Source organism: Ursus maritimus, unplaced genomic scaffold (genome assembly GCF_017311325.1).
Source record: "Ursus maritimus isolate PB19 unplaced genomic scaffold, ASM1731132v1 scaffold_14, whole genome shotgun sequence".
NCBI classification, from domain to species: domain Eukaryota; kingdom Metazoa; phylum Chordata; class Mammalia; order Carnivora; family Ursidae; genus Ursus; species Ursus maritimus.
Window position 1 is genome coordinate 58,631,134 of NW_024423786.1, and position 22,986 is coordinate 58,654,119.

Below are 22,986 nucleotides of genomic sequence, written 5' to 3' on the forward strand. Positions count from 1 at the left end.
TGTGTGTCCTGTGTGTGTTTGGTAAGGTAGGGGCTGCGGCTGGCTTCAAGTGTTCTTGCCGTAAGTGTGACACGTGCTCGCACTCATTGATAGCTTTACACTAAAGGAAATCTGGGCTCACTCACCGGAGAAAAATGGGAAAAAAGTGCAGAGTTCAGAAAATAATGCCCCATTGTCCCACTGTCCAAACAAAACCACGCTGACGGGGGCGCTCGTCCTCATCCCTGACTCTTCCCATGCCTGTCCCCCGCGTGTGTGTCTCTGCGCGTTCACTCGCGGGCTCAGGGCCGCAGAGCCTCCCGCTTGCCGGGGAACGTGGCTCTCGTTCCTCGCGGACACTCCCGGTCCACGTCCCGCGTCCCGCTCCAGCAGGTAGCAGAGCCACACGGGGCTCATCCCCAGATTTATGCCCATGCTTGTGCTAACGTGTGTGCACAGAGGATGGTGTCCCTCTCAGGGCTTCCCATGCGGTTGCAAGCCGGGCCCCGCGCAGGTGGGGGACTGTAGGGGCTGATGGGATGAAGTGTGTGTCCCCGCGGCTGGCGGCAGGAGAGACGGACACGGTGGACGTGTGACGGGTGACGCTTTGCCTGGCGTGCCAAGCGCGTGGGTGCTGACCTTGGCTTCTGTCTCAAGAGCAGTGTGGCACTTGGGTAATTAGAAGGGTGATCACAATTTGTGCCTTTCCAAGGTTGTGATTAAGCAAATATAGCCTCCCCTCTCCAGCTGGCAGGAGGAGCCATGGGGAGCTGGGTGGGCCAGCAGGGGTGCTGGGGGCGGGTGCTGCGGTCACAAGACACTGTCACAGAAGCAGCCGTGGGCTCACCCCACCCCAAACCTGGGCACTGCAGGGACGCCGCCTGAATAGGGCCACGCCGGCAGAAACAAAGACGTGGGGAGGAACAGGCATCCCGCCCATGAGGTCCTGGGCTCTGCACCTCCCAGGACCCCGCCAGCCGCTCCTGTCACCAGAGGCTCTGGGGAAGCCTGTGGAAGGGGGGGATGGAGAAGGCCCAGGCCAGGCCCAGAACTCACCATGGTTCCCTGACCTGAGCGCCCCAGGGGACTTCTAGGAGAGGCACCTGCCAGTAGATGACGCTTCCCTGGACGGGATTTCTCCCAGGGCTGATGAGCACGGAGACGTCTCACAGGCTGCGTGTACCCTGGGATCTGTACCTGCAGTGAGTTTTCACAAAAACGCCAGGCTAGACCCTGGCCGCTGAGGCTCCCTGCTCTCGGGGGACCCCCAGTCTGATGCGGAAATGGACAGGTAACCTCGCAGCATGAGCCAGGCCCCGCTGAGCATGGTGTGAGATGACCCTCACTGCCTAAGTAGATCTGAGAGGGTTTCCCAGAGGCTGGGACAGTGGAGAAGGGTTTTGAGGTACAGATAGGAGTTTGCTGGTGGGCCCAGGGAGGAAAGCCTTACCGGCAGAGGGCCCCGCCTGAGCCGAGGCGGGGAGGAGTGAAGCTGCTGGGTCTGGTGGGCAAACCAGAGCCAATGTCCTCAGTTACCCTGGTGGAAATGTCTAGTTCTCAGAAGAGCAGAGCCCTGTTAGCCCGCCCTCGAGGGGCAGGATCTAGGTCGGCTGGAAGGCCTCCTCTCTCCTTCCCCCAGAGCCAAATCTCTCTGGCTTTTGTGCGCCGAAAGGAAGCCAGACTCTTCCCCTTGGCCGGGAAGGCGCGGGGGTGCTGAGGGCCCTGCCAGGCCCGTCCCCGCCGAGCCAGGAGCTGCCTCAGCACCGTCTGTGGCCAGGACGCGGCATCCGTTCGCGGCCCAGGGTGTGGCGTGGGCCCAAGGCAGCTGGCCGCCGGCCGATCAAGGACGCGGGTGCCTGCGGCCTGTGTGGTCAGCACGGGGCAGGATGCAGCCCTAGCTCGCCGAGGGCACGGTGCCCGGGAGACGGCGGGACCCTCACGTCTTCCCTGCGGCTTATTTATAGGCTCGCGGTGGTGACTGGTAGCGAGCGCGGCACTGAAGCCCGTAATCACACTGGAAGCGGGCACCCGGCCCAGCAAGGCTGCGGGGAGGCCGCCGGGGCTCGGGGCAGGACTCGGGGGCAGGGCTGCATGTGCAGAGGCAGCCACGTCCCTGCCAGTCTCAGGCCTCGGCTCAGGGCCCCCTGCCCTCCCAGATTGTCCTCCTGATGCATGACCGACGCAGACAGAGACGTGGTGTGTTTCCGGCCCCACTGTGAGCGCCGTGTCCCCAGTGAGAACCCGAGCCCTGCTCACACAGCCGCTAGGAGCAGGACTTGGACTCGGGCACTCTGGCTCCAAATCGGGTCTGTCCCTGCCTCGAAGTCGTGTCTCCTGTTCCCCGCCAGCCCTGGAGCTGCCCACGAGGCCACAGGCACCACGGAGCGTGGCTGCTTTGCTGTAGGAGGAGGGCCGTGCTGGGCAGACTCCCCTTCGCGGTTTGCGTGCGCGTTCCCTCTCCTGAGGACGGGGACCGTGGTGTCGCCCCCCCCGGGGAGCTGCGGGCCCAGGGGGACGGTCCACCGCCGGGCATCGTCCTCTGGAGAGTGTGGGCTTGCGTGCAGGCTAACTTGCCCTCACTTGGGGTGGGGCCTGGGGCACATGACCCAGGAGGTGTGAGCCTTGGTTGTCTCGTCTGCAAATGGGGCTAACGCCCAGAGAACCAACGCTCGGGGCTGTTGTGGGGACAGGTGACGGTGCCTGGGACACACTAAGTACTCAGCAGAAACCAGGCCAGCTCCCCGTGGATCCCGAGGTCGGGGCCCAGGGTCCGCAGGACGTCCTGGAGAAGAGTCGAGCAGCTGGAAGGTGCTGGAGGAAGCACGGGCTGAGCCAGGCGTCCCTCCCACCAGGGTCATCCCCCTCCACCTCCAGGCCACCCATCTCCCGCCTGTGAGGGCGGCAGACCGGGGCCGCGTCCGTAGGGACTGAAGAGTTCAGAAATGCACTTGCCTGCCGAGGAAAGTTTCTTGTTTGGTGTTCTTGGCCAAGCACCACGGGGCCAGGGGTGGCTGGGAGATCTGACCCAGACCCTCGGTCGGGCTCCCACCCTCCCCTGCTGCAGGCTCGCCCGCAGAGCCCCCAGAAGGATCCTCCCCACGGGACTCCTGGCAGGTGCGGCAGGTGTGGCAGGCTCTGGTGGGGGGGGGTGCAAAGAAACAAAGGGCCGTCCCGGTGCCCAACTGGCTGCTCTAGGAGGTGAGTGAGTTCCCCGTCATCGAGGGCACACAAGTGGTTCGTAGTCTAGCTGTGTGGTTCCGCCGTGGGGAGAAAGGAGAGGAAGCAAGGTCAGTGTGGCGGGCGGCACCGGGCGCACGGTGAGGGGGCCTGTCTTCACCCCAGGCTCTGGTGCAGTGACGATCGGGAATCGGATCACACAGACTTCTCCGTAAGGGCCGAGAGCAAACATTCTTGCTTTGCGGGCTGTGATGACTCTGTGGCAACGACGTGTCTCTGACTCTGACAGACTCCAGCTCTGTTCCAATAAAACTTTATTTACAAAAACAGCTGGTGGGCCAGATGTGGTCTGCGGCTAATGCTTGCGGGTCCCTGCGGCAGTGGGACGAGGGCTCGGGCTGAGACCCCAGACGAGGAGGGGCAGCTGAGGGCGGCGAGGACAGCCTTTTTGTGGGGGCGGCCTCACCCCAGAGCTCCCCGGTGATGAGGAGCGTGGGCCCAGGTGCCGCCGTGCCTCTCAGGGGGTCCGCCTGCCCCGGGCCCCCCACTTCAAGGCCAAGCTGTTGCCCCGAAGGCTTCAAGCACATGTTTTCAAACTACTTAAAACAGGGCTCCAGTTTCCGGACGGGTGCTCAGCCCACATTTGCGTCCATAGCTGGAAGCGGAAGTCAGCGGATGACATTTCTGCAGTTGCTCTTGTCTCTGGCGGAGAAAAGCAGGACAGTCTCCCCGGCCCCAGGGACAGCGCGTGCGGCGGCCTGCCCCTGCTGGCCTCCCTTCCCTGGGGAGGATGGAGGTTTCTGGTCCCGTTGATCCAGAGGCGGGGGCTGGACGCTGTCCCTCCAGCTGGAGCCCAGGGAATGGCCAGGGCCCTGACGAGGGAGGCCCGCAGGTGCTGAGTCCCCTGTTCCCCCACAGGAGAACTGTATCGGGTTTCCTTGAGAAGACAGAGGTTCCCAGCCCAGGGAAGCATCGAGATCCACGAGGACAGTGAGGTGGGCTGGGCTTCTGGGGGTGTCTGGGCCCACCTCTGGTCGGGATCTCTGGCAGAGCCCCAGGCTGGTAGGCCCTTGACTTCCTCATCCTTGGACTTGCTGTGGGACCCTGGGCAGGTGCTTGTCCTTCTCTGGGCTGCTGCTCCCATATGAACAAGAAGGCTCTCTTAGGACCCTTCCTGACAATGGGGGGCTTGGCCTCCTGGCAGCCTGTGTGCCTCTCTCCGAGTGCACAGGAGGTCCTGCCACACTGGGAGCCGAGACGGGCCAGCCACGCTGTGTGTGCCGTGCCGGGTCTCTGCCTCCTGTCTCTATCCCGACTGATGTCTTTCTCAGGAAGGCTGCCCGCAGCGCTCCTGCAAGACGCACGTGCTCCTGCTGGTGCTGCATGGGGGGAACATCCTGGACACGGGCGTGGGGGACCCGTCCTGCAAGGCGGCCGACATCCACACCTTCAGCTCTGTGCTGGAGAAGGTCACGCGGGCCCACTTCCCGGCGGCCCTGGGCCACATCCTCATCAAGTTCGTGCCCTGCCCCGCCGTCTGCTCCGACGCCTTCTCGCTTGTCTCTAAGTGAGTCTCTGAGTCCCTTTCTGCCCTTTCGGGCTGGCGGGGGCGGGTGGGGATGACGTGGAGGGGCTGCCCTGCCTGGGGTACCTCCCTGGGACGTCAGTTCCTGACCGACCGTGAGCACAGTGCTGGGAAGCGGTCAGTGAGAGTCCGGAGCCGCGAGCACCCGTGCAGCACGTCCTCCTCTCCCCAGAGAGAGCGTCCCATGTGCTGGTGCCCCAGCCACAGCGAGGGGTTAGCTGTCCCTCACTTCATCCTCATGGGGGACGGCGCTCTCTTGTGGACGTGGGCTGGGGAGAGGATGTCCCGACTCCCGGCAGAGAACCCGGCTGGAGGGGAAGACGCAGCACGCTCACGGGGCCTTGGTTCTTCATCTAAACCTGCCCCTGGTCCCTCAGGGGAGAGCAGGGCATGCGGGGCTCACTCTCTTCCCTCTGAGACACAGGAAGGTCTCCTCTGCCTTCAGGACCCGGAGCAGACTCTTCTCTGACCGTCTGTGGTCACAGGACAGGCAGGGCAGGTCTCCAGCCAAGCGGGAAGGAGGGACGGGATGATTCAGTAGTTCCCCAACCTGACATGATTTTTGTTAAATGCGGGACTTCGGGGCTCACCCCTGGGGTCCCCGGTCGGGAGGGGAGGAGCCCTGGAATCTGCATCTGTCATGGCTGCCCTGGGCACCTGCTCGGTGGTGGGACTTGGGAAGCAGGCTCTCCCCTGCTCCAGCCGTCAGGAGTTACTATGCTCCTCTGTAATCAATCTCAGGACCCCAGCCCCCTCGCCCGCAAGACATCTGACCTCCAGAACTGGGTCAGCCAGCCTCGGCCCCGATCACCAGAAAGATGGATAGCCTGGCCACTCGACGGGCGGGTGGGGGACTGCGTCTCTCCCCCGGGCAGCTCCTTGCCGGGCCATCCATCACGCCAGTCACTGCCGGGAGGGAGCTCTTGCTCGGCTAATTAAAATCTCTCCGGCTGCAATTGAGGCCTGTTTCCTCTAATTTGTGTTCTTTGGAGATGAGGAATGGCTGTGAGGCCAGCCTTGCACACCACGAGGGCTCTGCCACCTGCTCAGGAAACCCTGAGCCCTGTCGCCTGTCCTGGTTTCTGTCAGGTCCCCAGTGGAATCAGCACTGGGCCCTCGTCAGCCTGAGCTTGGAGCGTGGGCAGAGGGCTGGTCCCTCCCGGCCAGCAGGGCCTGATGCCCCAGGGGACAGAGGCAAGCCACGTGGGGGTGTGGGCTGGGGCAGGCGCTGCGAGCTGGTCCCAGAGGGGTGTGAGCCACCCACAGTGGGAGGGACTTGCTGGTGGGGAAGCAGGGAGATGAGGGGGCTGGACTGTCCCCGTGAAGATACTGTAGGGCAGGCTCTCTTAGTCCCTTCTGGGATCACACCTTTCCACAAAGCCCACGAAGGCTCTGACCCTCTCCCGAGAAGGACGGACACAAGGTCATGCGTGCTGCTGTGTGCCCTTCTCTAAGCGGTGGCTGACATGGGACCCCACGCCTGGAAGGCTCTTTCTCCTCCTTTCTTGCGTCCCTAAAGACTTCCTTGAGACCTAGTCCAAACTCCGCCTCCTCCAGGAAGTCTGCTCTTGATATGTCCCCACCCTGAGCCACACCAGGTGGCTTCCTCCACGATCGGGGTGTCGCTTGGGGCCCAGCAGAAGAGGGCAGGGAAGGCAGCTGTCCCAGGAGACCCCAGGCCCACATCCCAGGCTGGCGTGGGCACAGACGCACAGGGAGTCAGCGGAGTGCCACCCCCCCCCAAGCCCCCTGCCTGCACCCTGTTTCCTCTGGCTCTTGCCCGGCAACCCCTATGTAGAGCCCCGAGCAGGGGCCTAACTGCAGCCAGCTTGCGCCTGCGCTCTTTTCTGCCCGGCACACAGCCCCAGACCTGCCCCTGCCTGAGCCCGGTTGGGCTTCCCTTGACCCTGTCTGCAGCCTGAACCCCTACAGCCACGATGAGGGCTGCCTCGGCAACAGCCAGGACCACGTCCCTCTGGCCGCCCTACCGCTGCTGGCCATCTCCTCCCCGCGCTACCAGGATGCGGTGGCTACCGTCATCGAGAGGGCCAACCAGGTCTACGCGGAGTTCCTCAAGTCCCCTGATGGGATTGGCTTCAGTGGGCAGGTAGGAGGGCCTCCCCAACAGGCCCTGACCTGGCCTGACCCTGGCCTGACTGCTGTCTGTCCTCAGGCTGACCTGACCCCTGACCCTAGCCTGTTGTCCTTAGGCTAGTTCTGACTCAAATCTGACCCCTGACACTCTAGCCTGAACTGCTGTCTGTCCTCAGGCTGACCCTGGCTCAGGTCTGACCCCTGACCCTAGCCTGACTGCTGTCTGTCCTCAGGCCGACCCTGACCCGAGTCTGACCCCTGACCCTAACCTGACTGCTCTGTCCTCAGGCCAACCCTGACCTGAGTCTGACCCCTGACCCCTGACCCTAGCCTGACTGCTCTGTCCTCAGGCTGACCCTGGCCCGAGTCTGACCCCTGACATCCTAGCCTGAGTGCTGTTGTCAGACCGGCCATGACCGCAGAGTGAACACCTGTCCCCCACTGGGGCTGTCTCCGTGTCTCACTGGGACGGGTTCCGTACTCTCCCGTGGACAGGCGCCTGATGCTCTGCTGGATATGGGGGTGCGGGGTCAGTGGTGGGCAGGCCTTCAGTCCCAGCTCTGTCTTCTCCAGGTGTGCCTCATTGGGGACTGTGTGGGGGGCCTCCTGGCCTTTGATGCCATCTGCTACAGTGCGGGGCCCTCGGGTGACAGCCCAGGCAGCAGCAGCCGGAAGGGGAGCATCAGCAGCACGCAGGTGCGGGCAGACGGTGGGGATAGGGGCGGGGCTCTATCCCTGGGAGCCCCCCAGCCCCGGGGCAGCAGGGGCCTCTCCTGGGGGAGGTGACGCCAGCCCTTCACATTTATCCGTGGTAGCTAGCTTATGCAGTGTGGCTTCACGATCCTACAAGAGTGGGGCTCATTGAGGGCTGGGTCCTGGACGGCTGTCCCGAGTCCCAGGGGGTCGCCCGTGCCTGAAATCCCACCATCGCCGCCGTGTGGCTCCTGCGGAAGAATGCCGCCCTCACATCTCAGGAGAGGGGTTCACGGTGCCCCGGGGAGGAGGCGGGGCTCCGGAGTCTCCGGTGGCTGCAGTGCCCTCCTGTCCTCTGCGTGGCCCCAAAGGACACCCCCGTTGTGGTGGACGAGGCGTGCAGTCTGGCCGGCAGCAAGCGTCTGAGCAAAAGCAGCATTGACGTCTCCAGCGTGCCCGAGGATGACGAGCCCCAGAGGCCGTTGCCGCGGAAACAGAGCGACTCCTCTACCTACGACTGTGAGGCCATCACCCAGCACCACGCCTTCCTGTCGAGGTAAGCGCTCCTGCTAGCGCGGGGTCTGCTAGACCCCGGCTCAGAGTCTCCTGGGAGGCTGTGACCGGTTGTGGGTCCCAGGCCCTTCCAGGGGGCGCGTGGATGAGCACGGAAGTGCTGGGACCCCGGCCACTCTGCATGGGCCCTGAGCCCTGTCCTTGATCTGCCCCGACTGGCAGAGACCAGGACAACCTGTCCCCCCTCCCCGGGCCTCGCTGCGCCTTCTTTCTGCCAAAGGGCCGTCGCTGCCTCTCTGCTTCGCCGATGGTTTTGAGAGCGTGGTCCAAGAGAGGATGTGGCTGTGTTTTGGGAGCTACTCCGGGAGTGTGTTATTAGTTCCCAGATGGGGCAGCAGAGGCCCCCGTAGGCCAGGAAGCTTCCTGGGGTTGTGCGGCCCCGCTGCCAAAGCGCTGGGGCCAGCGTCCCGGCCCCCAGGCCCCCGGCTGGTGCGTCCTGCCCGGAGTTCAGTGAGCCGCCTGCACGTTTGTTGAGGACACAGGCCGGTGTTACCCAGGAAGGGATGCCCCCGCCCTCTGTCCCCCTTCCTGCTTCCTTTCTCACGCCGGTGACAAGTACCGTGAGCTCCTCACAAGCTCTGCAAAACAGATCCGCTCTGAGCACGTCCGAGTATTTCCTTTCTGTGTATCCCATTTTCAGGCTTCCCATATGGTTTTACTTAAAAAAAAAACCCTCATATTGTGATCTTTCCTGATTTTTTCCCTATGTGATAAATAGTTGGTGAATAGTCTCTACGAGGAATATTTTATTGAGTGAATGGCCACCTCACTTCATCCCAGGACTTGGATGCTTGGCTTTTCCCAGTTCTCTGAAGTTATGGATGGCGCGCGGGTGGACGTCTCTGTGCGTGAGCGGTTCGTGCACGCGGGCTGTTTCACTCCCGTGCACTCCTGGAGGGAGTCCGCTAGGTCAGAGGCTCTGCATATTCAAATCTGAGGACCTAGAGCCGCTCTGACAGCTACCCGTCAAGTCAGGGCTGCAAGGTGAAAGTGGGACATTTCTGGCTCATCCTTGAACAATCCTTTATGAAGGCCCCAGATGTGGAGAATGAGGGAGGCTTTCGGGGGCCGGTTCGACACCGCCAGCTCTTCTCTGTGGCGTAGGGCCGATGGCTGTTCGTCTAGCAGTGGGGTAGCCGGTGTGTTAGGGACGGCGCTGGGTACCACCTGCAGGCCGCCCAGCGCCAGGCCGTCCTCACCGTTAGAGGCTTGCGGTGCGAGAGGCGGGAGCCCCGGCGTTCAGTCCCAGCTCCCGGATGCTCGCTCCGAGGGCGCCCCAGTCGCCCACACTATTCCCATTGTTAGTTCTTGAAATTCCCTTTGAAGTGCGCCCTGAGGATTCTGGATGAATTTGCATTCAGTTAATCGACTCATAGACCGGGGATCCCACTGGACAGTCTTAAATGCTGAGCTGTGCTTCAAGGTCGGCTGGGAGGTCGGGGAGGCCCCGGGTCTGCGGCCTGTCCTCGCAGCCGCTCTGGGTCCGTGACTGAACGTCAGCCTGGGCTCTGAGGAGCCGCGGCGCCTGGGGCGGAACTGCTTGGAATTCGGCCTTTTTTTCTCTGCCTCCTGTGCGTGCTGGAGGGGAGGAAGGCGTCTGCACCATGTCCGCAGGCGGGCCTGACCTCACTGGCGGGTGTGTGTCTGGGCCAGGCCTCTCCGGAGCCGTGCAGGAGCTCGCAGGGCGGCCCCACAGAGCCTGCACCGTGCGGGGGCCTCCCCGCGCGAGGGCTGCCTGGGTGCTCCTAGGTTCTCAGCCCCGCTGAGAAGATGCGGTTTTACTGGATGGCGGCCCTGCCTGTTTGTCCAAGAAACACCTGCTTGCCGGGGACAGCGGCAGAGCTGACTAGATGGGAGGGGAGCTGCATGGCCCCAACGTCTGAAACACTTACCATCTGCCCTTCAGAGGAAAAGCAGGCCCGCCGACCCCTGCCCTCGCCAAACGCCCTTGGTGGCCCGCACGGTGGCGGTCAGCGCTGAGCCCTAACGCGGCGACGGAGGGCTGGGCTGTCCCCGCTCAGCCTGCACGCTTCCCTGATGGCCCTCCCGGCTCTTTCTCCTTGGGGCAGCATCCACTCCAGTGTGCTGAAGGACGAGGCCGAGCCCCCTGCGGCCGGGGGGTCCCAGCCGCCCGAGGCCAGCCTGGGTCGCTTGGACTTCGACGTGTCCGACTTCTTCCTCTTCGGCTCGCCCCTGGGCCTGGTCCTGGCCATGCGGAGGACGGTGCTGCCCGGGCTGGACGGTGGGTGGCTTGGGCTGGGGCCTGAGAGGCCTTGTGTCTCTGGAGCCACGCGTCAGGCCCTCCAGCTGGGGGAGAGGGGTGGGGGGCAGGGAGAGGTGGGTGATGGGGTTGGGGGACATGGGGGGGGCAGTTTCCCCAGATACGCCAGCGCTGGCGGATCTCACGTCCCCGTTCAGAGAAGCTGTGTCAGCCCTCCTGCCGCCCTCCTTCCCCAGCGCCCAGGCAGACAGGCCTGCTGCAGCCAGGTCCCCCGTACTGAGCCCGCATGTGCCCAGGCCCACCTCCGTGCCCCTCCACACAGTGCCCGCAGCCCTGGACGCCTGCCCCCACTGCTCCAAGCTACATGCCGCAGTGATCTGCCCCAGCCGGTGGTTCCGCAATGATTCTGAGGGTGCAAGGGGCTGGGGCACCTCAAGGGTCCACACGTCGGGGCCTCTCGAGCCCCGTTCGCACCAGCGCTGACCCACACGACGCGATGGGGCGGATAAGAAGGGAGGAGCTCTGCCCCAAGCAGGCTGGGGAGTGAGGCAGAATCCCATGGCCGCCCTCGGCGTTGCCAAGGAAACCTGGGGCTCCCTGGACACCAGACCTGCCAGTCCCCTGAGCCAGGTGGACAGGGCGCCTCAGTGGAGACACCTGCTGGTCGGTGGGAGAAGTGTTCTGCTGGCTCTGGGCAGCCGGAGCCCCGTTACCGTCCAGCCTGGGGGCTGGGCCGCTGGGGAAGGGGCGGCTGACCCAGCATGATGGACCCCAAGTCCGCCTTGCAGGTCAGGTCAGCTGCGTGAAAGCTGGACGGATTTGCGGGAGTCTGACTAGGGGAGATAGCGGAGGGAGGGGCTGCATGAGCAAGGGCACAGGGAGAGAGGGACACCGCAGGCCTGGGTGCGGAGCTGCGGGCGAGCGCCGGGCTGCAGTGCTGGGCGCCTGCGGTGCCGCTGCTGGGGTGAGGCGGGCGGGCTGGCAAGGCCTTGAATGCTGAACGCAATGTAATGGCTTTGCTGCTGTGGTGGCGGGGAGCCACGGCAGCTTTTTGAGCAGAGTGGTAGGCGGCCCACAGCTGCACTCGAGGGAGCAGGAACTAGAAAGGGCCCCCCTGCCCCCTCTCACCCCCAGGCTTCCAGGTGCGCCCCGCCTGCGGCCAGGTGTACAGCTTCTTCCACTGCGCGGACCCCTCGGCTTCACGGCTCGAGCCCCTGCTGGAGCCCACGTTCCACCTGGTGCCGCCCGTCAGCGTGCCCCGCTACCAGAGGTTCCCGCTGGGCGACGGACAGTCGCTCCTCCTGGGTAGGCTCTCGGGGGTGCGAGAGTGCGCTGCGCCCGACGCTGGGCCCCGCCAGGTTAGCTGAAGGAGGGGCTGGCCCCCGCGGAGCAGGGTCTGTGAGCTCTAGCCGAGAGGATGCCAGGGAAGCAGCCGCCTCCCTGCCTTCCCAGCAGCCCACCTGCGTGCGCACCTGCTCTGTGGGAGGCGACTGGGGGCTCCGGGCTCTGCCCCCGGACGGTTCCTGTGGCCGGCCGTACGGTGCTCGACCGCCAGACCTGACTACGAGTCCGGGGGTCCACACTGGGTGCTGACGCTGGAGGGGCATGGCAGGGAGTGTCCCAACCCTGTGGGCATCATGGAAGAGGGGGCCTTGGACCATGGCATTGGGACAGGTGGGGAAGAGCTGGATGATGGGGGTCCAGGGGAACTTTGCAGGGGGAGCAAGGGCAGGAGGTTTGGGGGAGGGCAAGTGGCCTCCGGGGCTCGACTGGGGTGAGCCAGGCATGGACAGTCAGGGCTAGGAGACCAGAACCTCGGCTCCGTATCCCAGTCGAGGAAGTCTGGCCAGAGCTTGTTCGGAGCCCGGGCCAGATTGGTTGGAGGGGGCCGTGCCATGGTTTCTTCAGGATTAGAAACCAGCCCCGCCCCCCAATTTTTAACAGAAACTGAATTCCCAAAGCCCTATTTTGTCAGGAGCTTCCTCAGACAGAAATGGCTCTGAAACGTCACCCCACGCACCCCGAAGTGCATCGCCCTGCCCCGGGAGAGCACCTTAGCCCCCAGGCTGGAGTGCCATTCCCGTCCAGGCTCGGCCGCAGTCTTCTGTGGCTCGGGGAGGAGTCTGTACGAGAGCACGTGGCTATGGGCCCCCCCGCGACCTCAGTCTCCCATCGATGCCCTTGGCAGCTGCCTGGTCCCTGCACAACCCGCCCCTTAGAGCGGGAACCCAGCCGGGCCCGGGGGTGCAGGAGGCCCGTCGGGGGCCCCCAGAGGGTGGGGGGGCAGGCTGGCATCCCCGAGGGCCTGGCCTCCCGCCCCACATGGGGCGGGCACAGTGTGGGCAGCCCTGGGACACACAACCTCGCCCTGACTGTGACGTTCCCCTACAGCCCATGCTCTGCACACCCACAGCTCCCTCTTCCTGGAGGGCAGCTCGCAGGACAGCCCACCGCCTCCCGACGCCCCCGCCTCGTCCCCGCAGGCCCAGCACCCAGGACGGAGGGTGAGCCAGGACAGCTCCCACAGCGAGAGCTCGGGGTCCTCGGACAGCCTGGCACCCGTGGGCGCCTCCCACGGTGAGTGAGGGTCCTTGGGGCTCTGCCTGGTTGGGGGAGCGGGGCCTTCCCTGGGGTGGCTGCTGAGGGCTGGCGAGGAGCCCTGAAGGAAGTCCAGACTGAGCTCCGAGCTCTGGCCCTGGACAGGCCCTGTGGACCCAGCCATGACCTTGCCAGGCCTAGACCGACCTCAACCCCAGCCTGAGCCCTAACCCCACGTTCCGTCTTCCCACTGGGAATCCCTGCATCCCGGGGATGAGACTGGACATCTCCTTGGGGCCGGCCCCCACTCCTGGGGACCCGTGTGTGGCCCCCATCCTGGGGCAGGCAGGTGAGGGGGCTGCTGGCTGCAGGAAGCTGGGGGCTCCGTGCGAGCTGGGTGCTTAGCCCCACACGGCCCCGCTGTCTTCACCTCGCTGTCGGGCCCACAGTCACGGCCAGGTGGTGGGGCACCAAGCGCATCGACTACGCCCTGTACTGCCCAGACGTCCTCACGGCCTTCCCCACGGTGGCCCTGCCTCACCTCTTCCACGCCAGCTACTGGGAGTCCACGGACGTGGTGGCCTTCATCTTGAGACAGGTACGGCTCGCCTTCCTGGAGGGCCCGTCCTTGTGCATGGGGAGAGGCCCACCTTGCAGGCCACCCTCGGGGGGTGTCGCAAGGTCAGACGGTAGGTCTCATGAAGATCACTGGCTTCTGCTCAACGCTGTGGAACTTTCTAGAAGATGAAAGGGAAAGTACCTAGGAGAACGTCCCCATCTTCCAACCTGGAGCCAAGTGATAAAAGCCTGTTCTCCGAGGGCCTCGGTGTCCTCAGAGAGGCCGGGGACTTGGGGGGGCCTGGGAGGAAGGAGGCTGGTGGGGTCAGAGGACGGATCACGTGCATCCTCGGGGGCCGAGGGCAGGAGATGGGTTCTGTTCTGTGTCCCCCGAGAAGCCACGGCAGGGCTCAGGCGAGGGAGGGCGGGCAGCTGACTGTATTTTTGGAAGCGAGTCCCGTGTCCTGTTGTGAGGCCAGCCTGGGAACCCACTTTGGGATGGCACTTAGGTACTGGTGCGGGGCTCACCAACCAGAAAGTTCTCTGAGCCTAGTCCCGGGTTTTCATGGAGGCTTCATTACATAACATGACTCATCAGATCATTGGCTGCTGCTGATTGATTCAATCTCCAGCCGTCATCCGTCCCCAGAGGTCAGGGGGCGGGACTGACGGTTCTCCTGGCCTCCAGCCCCCCCTTAGGTGGGGTCCAAATGCCATCTCATACACAAGAGGCCCCTTTAGGTCTCTCGGCGTTTAGGAAATTGCAAGGCTTTTTAGGAGCTCTGCGCGGGAAACGGACAAAGACCAGATCTGTAGTCATGCCCCCCAGATGCTGAGGGAGTGACTGTAGGCAGAGAACCTCTGGGGGGGAGCCAGGGACCCAGAGCATGGAGGACCAGACCCTGCAGGACGGACAGAAGCGGAAGAGGGAGTGAGCCTCTGAGCTGGGCAGGGCGCATCAGGGGCCTCGTGGAGAATGGCCGCTGGGGGGCCTGGGGCGAGGCTGCCAGGAATGGGTGCAAGGGAGGAGGTGGGCGGGTGCGGAGCCTCGCGTGGGCTGTTTTGTGGGGTGTGGCTGTGGGGGACCACGGAGAGTGCCACGGTCTGAGGCACGGAGTCCATCCTCGGGACGGGTGCTGGAGCAGCATATGTGAGTGCTAGAGGGCCCGCCCGGCGGGGAGGCACCAAGCAGGGGCGTGGGGTGGGGAGTGCGGTGGGGGCAATGCCCCGAGTGGGCAGGAGGGGCCGGCCTCGGGTGAGGACTGCCTGCCCTGACTGTGGGGCCGAGGAGGGGTACAGAGCAGGCACCGCGAGGTTCGGCACGGCGGGCGGAGACTGAGATCCGACAGCCCCCAGCTCTGGCCCCAGCTGCCGGGTCCTGGGCCTCCCGGCCCCCCCGAGGGTCCCAGGCTGGGGGGGGCGAGGCCTGGCTGGCCACAGGCTGGTGGGCCCGACAGCCTGGGCAGAGGCAGCGGGCGGCCAGGCTGACCTGGAGCCCTGCTCCGCTCTTCACCAGGTGATGCGTTATGAGAGCGTGACGGTCAAGGAGAGCGCGGGCCTGGATCCCGCGGCGCTGAGCCCCGCCAACCCCCGTGAGAAGTGGCTCCGTAAGAGGACCCAGGTCAAGCTGCGGGTGCGTGCTCCTGGCGCGGCGTACGGGTGTGGACGGTGGCTGCTGGGAGTGGGCTGCCGCAGGCACGGGGGCTGCGGCGGGGCTGGGGAAGCGGGGACCCGGGGACCTGGCTCCAGGGGAGCACCAGGGGTGGGCTTCAGGGCACTGGGGAGGCGGGGCACAGCCAGGCGTGGAGCAGCGCTGGAGGTCCGGCCTCCGTACATGTGGACGTGAGGCGGAGTCCTGCCACGACCGTGGGGCTCCCCGTCTGCTTTCCCACGGCGCGTGGCCTGCTGTGGAATTTGCCACGATGGAGTGAGAGGAGGAAGATGGAGGAAAGGATTCTCAGCGCAGGCCCCGCGGGCTTCCCCGAACACGAGCCCCCTGCAAGGTGTTGCAGTATGAGTAGGAGTTTGGGAGGCATGAACGCATGTACTGACTCAGCCAACAAGTGTGGATGTGGCCCCTGTGCCCTCTGCTGGGGGGAGCGTGGGGCTCAGTGACGCAGCCCCTGTCCTGGCGGCCCCTCTAGTCTGGTGGGAACACCGGCCGTGGACCCTGAGAACAGTCCGGGGCAGAGGCGATCACGCTCCATGAATCAGCTCTGTGTCTGCAAACACGTTTTGAGCTGTAACCGCGTTTTACACCACGTGTAGACGTGCACGGCTCAGTGCATCTCAGCGTGGTCACCGATGTGTGCAAACGTCACTGCAGTCCGTTCTCGAGCATGGTCATGGCCTCAGGAGGAGACCCCTCGCTTGTGCCCCTCATCCCACCGCCACCCCCAGCTCCGCTGTCTGTAGATTCGGCCGTCGGGGGCTGACCGTGGACGGGTCACACAGCGTGTTGTCTTCCACGTCTGGCTTCTCTCGCGGGGCGTCCCGTTTCCAGGGTGCACCCGTGTCTGCGCGGGTGGCCATACTTCCTTCCTGGTGGCCGGGCGGTCTCGCCTCGCAGGGACACACGCTTGTACCCGTTCACCAGCTGCCGGGCGTTCTGTGTGAACGATGCCACGGGCTTTTGTGTGCACACGTGTTCTCGCTGTCTGGTGTACAGACCCAGCAGGGGAAGGGCCGCTCGGAGCGGAAGCTCCGGTCTGTCTGTCCTCCAGCTGGAGGAGCTGGCCAGCTTCTCCAAGGCACCTACACTGTGCTACACCCCGCGGGGGCAGGCAGTGGCGAGGGGTCCCGGCCGTGTTGGCTCTGTGTTGCCCCACGACGGACAGGGCGGGCATCTTCTCGTGCGTTTATTTGTATGAGTCAACTTTCCCCCCCGAGTGTTCCTGTAGGGGGGCCTGTGGTGCTCCCCGACCCTGTCCAGGTCAGGGTCCCTGCCTGCTTCCTCCCCACGTGCCCAGCTCCCAGCTCAAGGACCCATGCCCATGAGGGGTCTGCAGCTGAATGCTGGAATTGCATGCAGACACCGGGGGAGTTGAGAGGAGTCCGCGGGGTGCTTCCTGGGCGAGGCTGGGCCCGCCCGCGGGGATGGTGGGCTGGCACGTGGGGGCACACAGAGTCAGGGCGCCAGGGTGAGCCAAGGCCCAGAGGCAGTGCCACGGGCTGGACGGGGAGCAGCGGGACACGCACTGGAAGGTCACGCGGGCTCGGCTCAGGATCCGATGTCATCCGCGGGTGCCACGAGTCCACGGTGCTTTCCAAAGAGGAGGTGGCGGGGCTTGTGTTTGACACGGAGCCCCAGCAGGTGTGGGGAGAGCTCTGTGAGGGGAGGGTCACCGGCTTGAGGGATTCGGGTCTGGGAGCGAGGCTGGGGGAGGTGGGTGGTCGGGGAGGCCTCCCAGCTGCAGGATGAATGGAACCCAGAAGTGGAAGGACGGGGACATCAGGACAGTTACAGACGAAATGACCTGATGTCCAGACTGCTCTGGAGTGTGGGGGGTGGGGGCCCGGAGCAGCTGTGCTGGGTGTGGGGCACACGCGGTCTCATTACGCAGCTCCCTCCGCTCCGGTACGTCCCCCTCTCCCAGTAAGAAGAGAGGGATGGTAAATGGCTGTGGGATGTGAGCCGGGATGGGGAAGGGAGCCCCGGAGGCGTCCGGCAGTGTCCAGCCAGGACACGGGAAGGAGGACAGTCAGGGGACCGGCCACTCCCTCGGGGAGTGCAGGACAGTCAGGAGCAGAGCGTGCTTGTCTGTCCTTGGAGACAGTGTTGGGCTCCACCGGTCTGTGTTTCTCGCGGATCCCGTGGGAACGCGGCTCAGAAGGTCCACCCGAGAAGGCCCTGGGTCATGGCTCAGGATGCGGCAAGGACACGTCCCTCCGGCCGTCCTAAGGACGGTGTCAGGAAGAAGCAAGCTCGGGCTGAACCCATTTGTGTCCTTTCAGAACGTGACCGCGAATCACCGGGCCAACGATGTGATCGCGGCCGAAGACGGCCCCCAGGTCCTGGTGGGGCGCTTCATGTACGGGCCCCTCGACATGGTGGCCCTGACCGGGGAGAAGGTACGGGGTCCGCGCCGTCCCTCGCGGGCTGCACGTGGCAGGAGGGGCGAGGGCTGGGGGGGCAGGCCCAGCGGTGGGAGCCAAGAGCAGGTCACGGAGATGAGCGGGACGGGGTGGGGGGGGGCGGGGAGGCGAGACCTCGGTGCGTCTAAGAGGCAGGCGGGGCGCCGGGCGGAGAGCTCCCTGGCCTGGCCCCTCAGCTGCACCGGCAGCCCCCCGTCTTCAGGGAGTCCCCCGCCCCCCGCCGCGTGCAGGTGGACATCCTGGTGATGGCAGAGCCGTCGTCGGGCCGCTGGGTGCACCTGGACACGGAGATCACCACCAGCAGCGGCCGGATCACGTACAGCGTGCCGCGGCCCCGGCGCCTGGGGGTTGGCGTCTACCCCGTAAAGATGGTTGTCAGGTGAGGCGCCGGCGCGTGCTCGCGGCCCGGCCAGCCGGGCTGTCCTCAAGGCGGGGCCCTCGGGTGCTTCCCCCGCCGGCCCGTCCCCGCCTGGCTGCAGGCTGACCTCCGGCCTGAGGCTAACCCTGACTGGGATGCACAGCTGACCGTAGGCAGGTGTCTTTTAGGGGCGACCAGACCTTCGCGATGAGTTACCTCACGGTGCTGCCCCGGGGCACGGAGTGCGTGGTCTTCAGCATCGATGGGTCCTTTGCCGCCAGCGTGTCCATCATGGGAAGTGACCCCAAGGTCCGGCCGGGGGCAGTGGACGTTGTCCGGTGAGTGCTTCCTCCCTGCGAGGGGGTGTCCTTCCTTCCTTTGGGGGCAGGAGCCCGCAGCCCGGGGAGATGGCCACGTGTTCTCTGCGCTGGGAGCCGGGACGTCCTGGTCTCGGTGACTCAGCGTCCCCAGGAAATGCCCTGCCTCTCCGTGGACCCCAGCTCCCTGCTCCCTCCCTGGGTCCACCGACTCTCTGCAGTGAATCGGGCCTGGTCTCCTGACCTCTGATCCCGGTCAGGATATAATCGGTGTGTTTGGATTGCCTCTGACTGCGAGAAATCCCTCCACGTTTAGCAGCCAAAAATAGTTTATCATTCTATATCTCGTGGTTCTGTGGGTTGCCCGGGCTCAGCTGGGATGTTGTCACGTGTCCCCATGACTCGTAGCCCATGGCCATCTGGGCGGGGGGTCGTCTGCAGGCCCCCTGGGCTGGGCTCGATGTGGCTTCTGTACTCACGTGAGCTCTTCTGTCCCCGTGGCTGCTCCCCGTGGCTAGTCTCCTGGACACCCGGGGGAAGCTGCAAGCCTTCTTATGACCCAGCCTTGGGCGTCGCAGTGACCTTTCCACTGCATTCATGGGTCGTAAGTAGTGGCGGGATCCGCCCTGACTCACAGGGAAAGGACCACGTGAAGGTGTGGTTGTGGGACACGTGGCTCACTGGGGGCCACCTTTTGAGACCAGCGAATGCACAGTGCTAAGTGGGAGATGGGGGCTCTTACAGCTGATTGGGGAAAGCGGGGCAGGCTTCCTGAGAGAGGTGGCGTTAGACATAGCCTCGAGGATGGATGGATGGATGTTCTCAATCCACGCCGTTGCACAAAGATTCGCGAACGTAGAAAAGCAGGAAGAAGAAAATGCACACCTGATTCTGATCGGCCAGAAAGACGATGCCGGATGACGAGGACAGGGAAGAGCAGACTCGGGTGGGGAGCAGGCAGGACGGGGTGAGGGCAGCTGCACTCTGGAGGTCAGGTTAGGACGGGGCAGGAGGTGTGGCTGCAAACAGCCTGCAGAGAGGTTTTACCCGTAGAGAAGCAAGAGAGGTGCCACTTTCTCCCCTCCCTGCCCCACTCCACCTCTGCCTCCCTCCCTCCCAGTCCTGTGGGGAAAACAGGTCACGGGCATGAGAAACTGTAACCCAGAACTGCAAGCGAGCAGAACCCCGACAGCAGGACGGAGCCCGGGCACTGCCTGCAGGCAATAGCAGCGGTCGCTGTGGGGAGAGCAGACCAGCCTGGGCCCAGCTGCCATCTTGCAGCCCGGGTGACGTCAACAGAGAACACTCTCCCGCTGGGCTGATTCTGCTCGGGAAGCTGGGAAGGCTTCCTGGAGGAGGGGACCCTGAAAGACGGGGTCGATGGGCACGGGAAGACAGGACACGAGGCTGTCCAGGGGAGGGGTCCGCAGCACAAGGCTTGTGGGCAGCAGAGCTGCTGTGTGTGTGGCTGGGGGGATGGACAGTTCAGGGCAGAGCGTTGGGGCCACAGGTGCACAGGGGAGGGAGACCTCAGGACACAGGCAGCCAGGGTGGCTTCAGCCAACGGAGCAGCGGTGGGGTTAGATCTGTGATTTACAGAAGTCGCCGTGGAAACCGCACTGAGGGTAACAAGGGAACCGAGCCCTCTCGCCAGCACGGGCGCCAGGCGTGTCTGGGATCTGTGGCCGTCGGCTGTAGGACAGCCCTATGTGGCAGTTTCCCCCCGTGCCCCCACTCTACAGACAGACGGGCACTGGAGGCCTGGGGGCTGCACGGGCTGGGTTGGAGTTGGGGGTGCTGTGAGCAAGGGCGGAGAAGCTCGCTGAGAGGGTGGGTGGGTCAGATCCTGCCGGTGGGAGGAGGGGCGCTCCGGGCTGGGACAGGAAGGAGGGGGACACGGGGATGGCCGGGAGGCCCCTGGGAGAAGGGGACAGGAGCAGAGGGGGCAGCAGCGGGGTCAGTTGGGTCGTGGGCATGCGATGTCTGCAGACCATCTGGGACGTGTCCTGGGCTCCCGGGGCTCAGCCCAAGTGTGGTTGTGGAGTCCTTCCCCTTGGTTCTCCCGGGGGCTCCTCAGGAGGGCTGTGGGGGTGCTAGGGACTGCAGGCCAGGGGGTGCGGGCTGGTGGGGGGCTGGCGGGAGGCTGGGGGCGGGGAGCTGGGGTCTGCGGGCTGGCGGCCGGGGGAGGCTCATGGGGCAGGGTCGGGTGGGGAGCGCGGCGCAGCCCCGGGGCCGGACCCGGCCGTGCTGTGTGTTCTCAGGCACTGGCAGGACCTGGGCTACCTGATCCTGTACATCACGGGCCGGCCGGACATGCAGAAGCAGCGGGTGGTGTCCTGGCTGTCGCAGCACAACTTCCCGCAGGGCATGGTGTTCTTCTCGGACGGGCTGGTGCACGACCCGCTGCGGCAGAAGGCCATCTTCCTCCGCAACCTCGTGCGGGAGGTGAGTCCCCGCAGCCGGGAAGGGGGGACATCAGCCCGCAGACCCTGCCGTGCGCTCCTCCCCTCTGCCCTCTGCCCGGAGCCCGCGGCTGGGCGCGGAGCGCGTCCGAGCGTCTAGCGGGGAGCCGCACGGCAGCGCGAGGTGGGTGCCGTCCGCAGGGACCCACGAGGACGGCGAGGCTCACTGAGGCCCCGTGACTCGCCCACCCGTTTCCTCCTTTATCTCCTGCCCCCAAAGCCTGAGCTCTGTCTCTGCCTCTGGTCATTCATTCAGTGGACACCAAAGCGGCCACTCTGCTCTGTCCGGGTCCTGCTTCGGGACACCATGTGGTCCTCACCTCCGGGAGCCATGACCTGGGGCCGTCCTCGCAGTGGGTCCCAGGCCCCAGCACAGCGTCCCCTGGGGGTTCCCTAGACAGCTGGATCCTGCCTCCCCCTGCTGCATCAGACGTGGCGGACGGGGCCCCGCGATCTGTGTTCTGGGTTCTGTACTTTGAGAACCACTGATGGAGAGCGGGCCTAGGGGCTCAGGGCAGCCCACAGCCTTTTTGCGTATGACCCGGACCTAAGAGTGGTTTTTGTGGTTTTAAATGGTTGGGGGACAATCAAAAGTAGGATAATGGTTCATGATGTGACGGTGGTAGAAAGCCCAGATTTTTGTGCCCGTAAACATCGTTACATTGGAACATGGCCACGTCATTTGCTTACGTGGCATTAACAGTGGGCGTAAGCATGCAGAGCCTACAAGACCTATTATCTGGGTTTTCACGACAAAGTCTGCCAGTCCCTGATCCAGAGGAAGAAGACAGGTAAACTGGTAGCTTCCTGGTCCGTGACCAGTACAGGCCTCTGGGCAAGCACAGAAGGACGAATGTGGCTTTGCCCGGGGAGGGCAGAGAAGGCTTCTAGGAGGTGGCCCTTTCTGAGTGGAGCCCCGATGCGTCAGTGTGAGTTTGCCAAAGAAACAGCATGTGCAAAGGCACTGAGGTAGTCAAGAGCCTGGGCCGTTCTCAGAGTAGCAGGCGTCCCAGAGGCTTGTGTGTACAGGGTCAGGCCCTGGGCAAACAGGACCAGAGGCCTGGAGGTCAGCAGGGACCTGGAGGTCGGCAGGGGCCTGGAGGTCGGCAGGGGCCTGGAGGTCGGCAGGCCTTGAAAAGCTTGCAAACCAGGCCAACCATAAACTCCGCTGAGGGGAATGGGGAGCCGTGGAAAAGTCAGAAGCCTGGTTGTGGCAGTGACTGATGGGGGTTGGAGAAAGATCCCTGTGCCTCAGACAAATGAGGGGCGGGGAGGCCAAGCAAGGGTGAGGCAGACCAGAATCCAGGCGGCAGCCGTGGGGATGGAGAGAAAGGCAGGACAGTCAGGGGCTTGGGCGGTGGGGGCGTCAGTTCCCAGTGGTGGTTGGGTGGGGGTGCCCTTGCTGCCGGGGAAGTGGNGGTGTGAGCACGGTGTGAGCAGGGGCGGGACAAGAAGGGGCGCCCCGCCCACTGCACTACAGGCCCTCAGGGGCTGAGGAAGCCCCTCGCTGGTTCACAGCTGGGCCGCAGTCATCCCCAGGGCCATGCGGCCGAGGGCGGGAGGTAGGACTTGGGCAGAGTTTTTCTGGGGGCAGCAGGAAGAAGATGCAGGACCAGAGCACCGCGGTCCTCTGGCCCCTAGAGGGAAGGTGGACCGCGGAGCAGTTCCTGGGGGCAGAGTGCGGAGAAGGACGAGGGGCCCTGAGGGCTGAAGCTGTGGGGATGGCGAGGAAAGGAGCAGGGGCAGCGTGGGATTGTGGACCTTCTGAGTCCAGAGGGGCCGTTCTGGGTTCAGTCCTGGAGGCCACTGTCCTTGAAGAAGGCAGGGTGGAGGCCGAGGTGGTCGGTGGGCTGTCCCCAGCCGTGGAGGGACCAGCAGGGAGTCCCAGTGAGCAGCAGGAGTGGGAGTGTCTCGGGGGTGGCCATGTGAACACCGCAGTCCGGGGTGTTGTGGACGGCACAGGGTTGGGGGTCGGGGCCAGACAGTCCCGTAGCGCCCCGCCCAGTGGGGTCAGCAGGTGCTAATGGTCCCCACTCCCCAGGCAGAGCCCGGGGGCGGGGGAAGCTGGCCTGGGGTGCAGGGCGGGGAGGGTCGGGAGGCTCCTGCAGGGGTGCTTCCTGATGCGGGGTGAGGCCGGCCGTCCCTCCACCCGCGGCCCTGTGTTTCAGTGTTTCATCAGAATCAGTGCGGCCTACGGCTCCACGAAGGACATCTCTGTGTACAGCGTGCTGGGGCTGCCGCCCTCCCAGATCTTCATCGTGGGCCGGCCCACCAAGAAGTACCAAACCCACTGCCAGGTGGGCGGGGCTGGAGGCCCTGGGAGGGGGTGGGGGGGG

At 64.8% G+C, this 22,986-nt stretch overlaps 1 protein-coding gene across 1 annotated transcript in view; it reads left to right on the top strand.

Annotated features, from left to right (window-relative positions):
- PITPNM3 (PITPNM family member 3) overlaps positions 1-22,986 on the top strand; it is a 54,517-nt gene that overhangs the window by 29,317 nt on the left and 2,214 nt on the right. Inside the window, exons 5-19 of the mRNA XM_040628316.1 lie at positions 4,075-4,151; positions 4,488-4,723; positions 6,659-6,848; positions 7,409-7,531; positions 7,900-8,084; positions 10,171-10,343; positions 11,457-11,627; positions 12,714-12,899; positions 13,310-13,458; positions 14,935-15,051; positions 17,373-17,489; positions 17,744-17,892; positions 18,060-18,209; positions 20,450-20,633; positions 22,819-22,947. Of these exons, the coding sequence (XP_040484250.1) occupies positions 4,075-4,151; positions 4,488-4,723; positions 6,659-6,848; positions 7,409-7,531; positions 7,900-8,084; positions 10,171-10,343; positions 11,457-11,627; positions 12,714-12,899; positions 13,310-13,458; positions 14,935-15,051; positions 17,373-17,489; positions 17,744-17,892; positions 18,060-18,209; positions 20,450-20,633; positions 22,819-22,947 (2,336 nt within the window). The remainder of the gene's footprint in view (positions 1-4,074; positions 4,152-4,487; positions 4,724-6,658; positions 6,849-7,408; positions 7,532-7,899; positions 8,085-10,170; positions 10,344-11,456; positions 11,628-12,713; positions 12,900-13,309; positions 13,459-14,934; positions 15,052-17,372; positions 17,490-17,743; positions 17,893-18,059; positions 18,210-20,449; positions 20,634-22,818; positions 22,948-22,986) is intronic.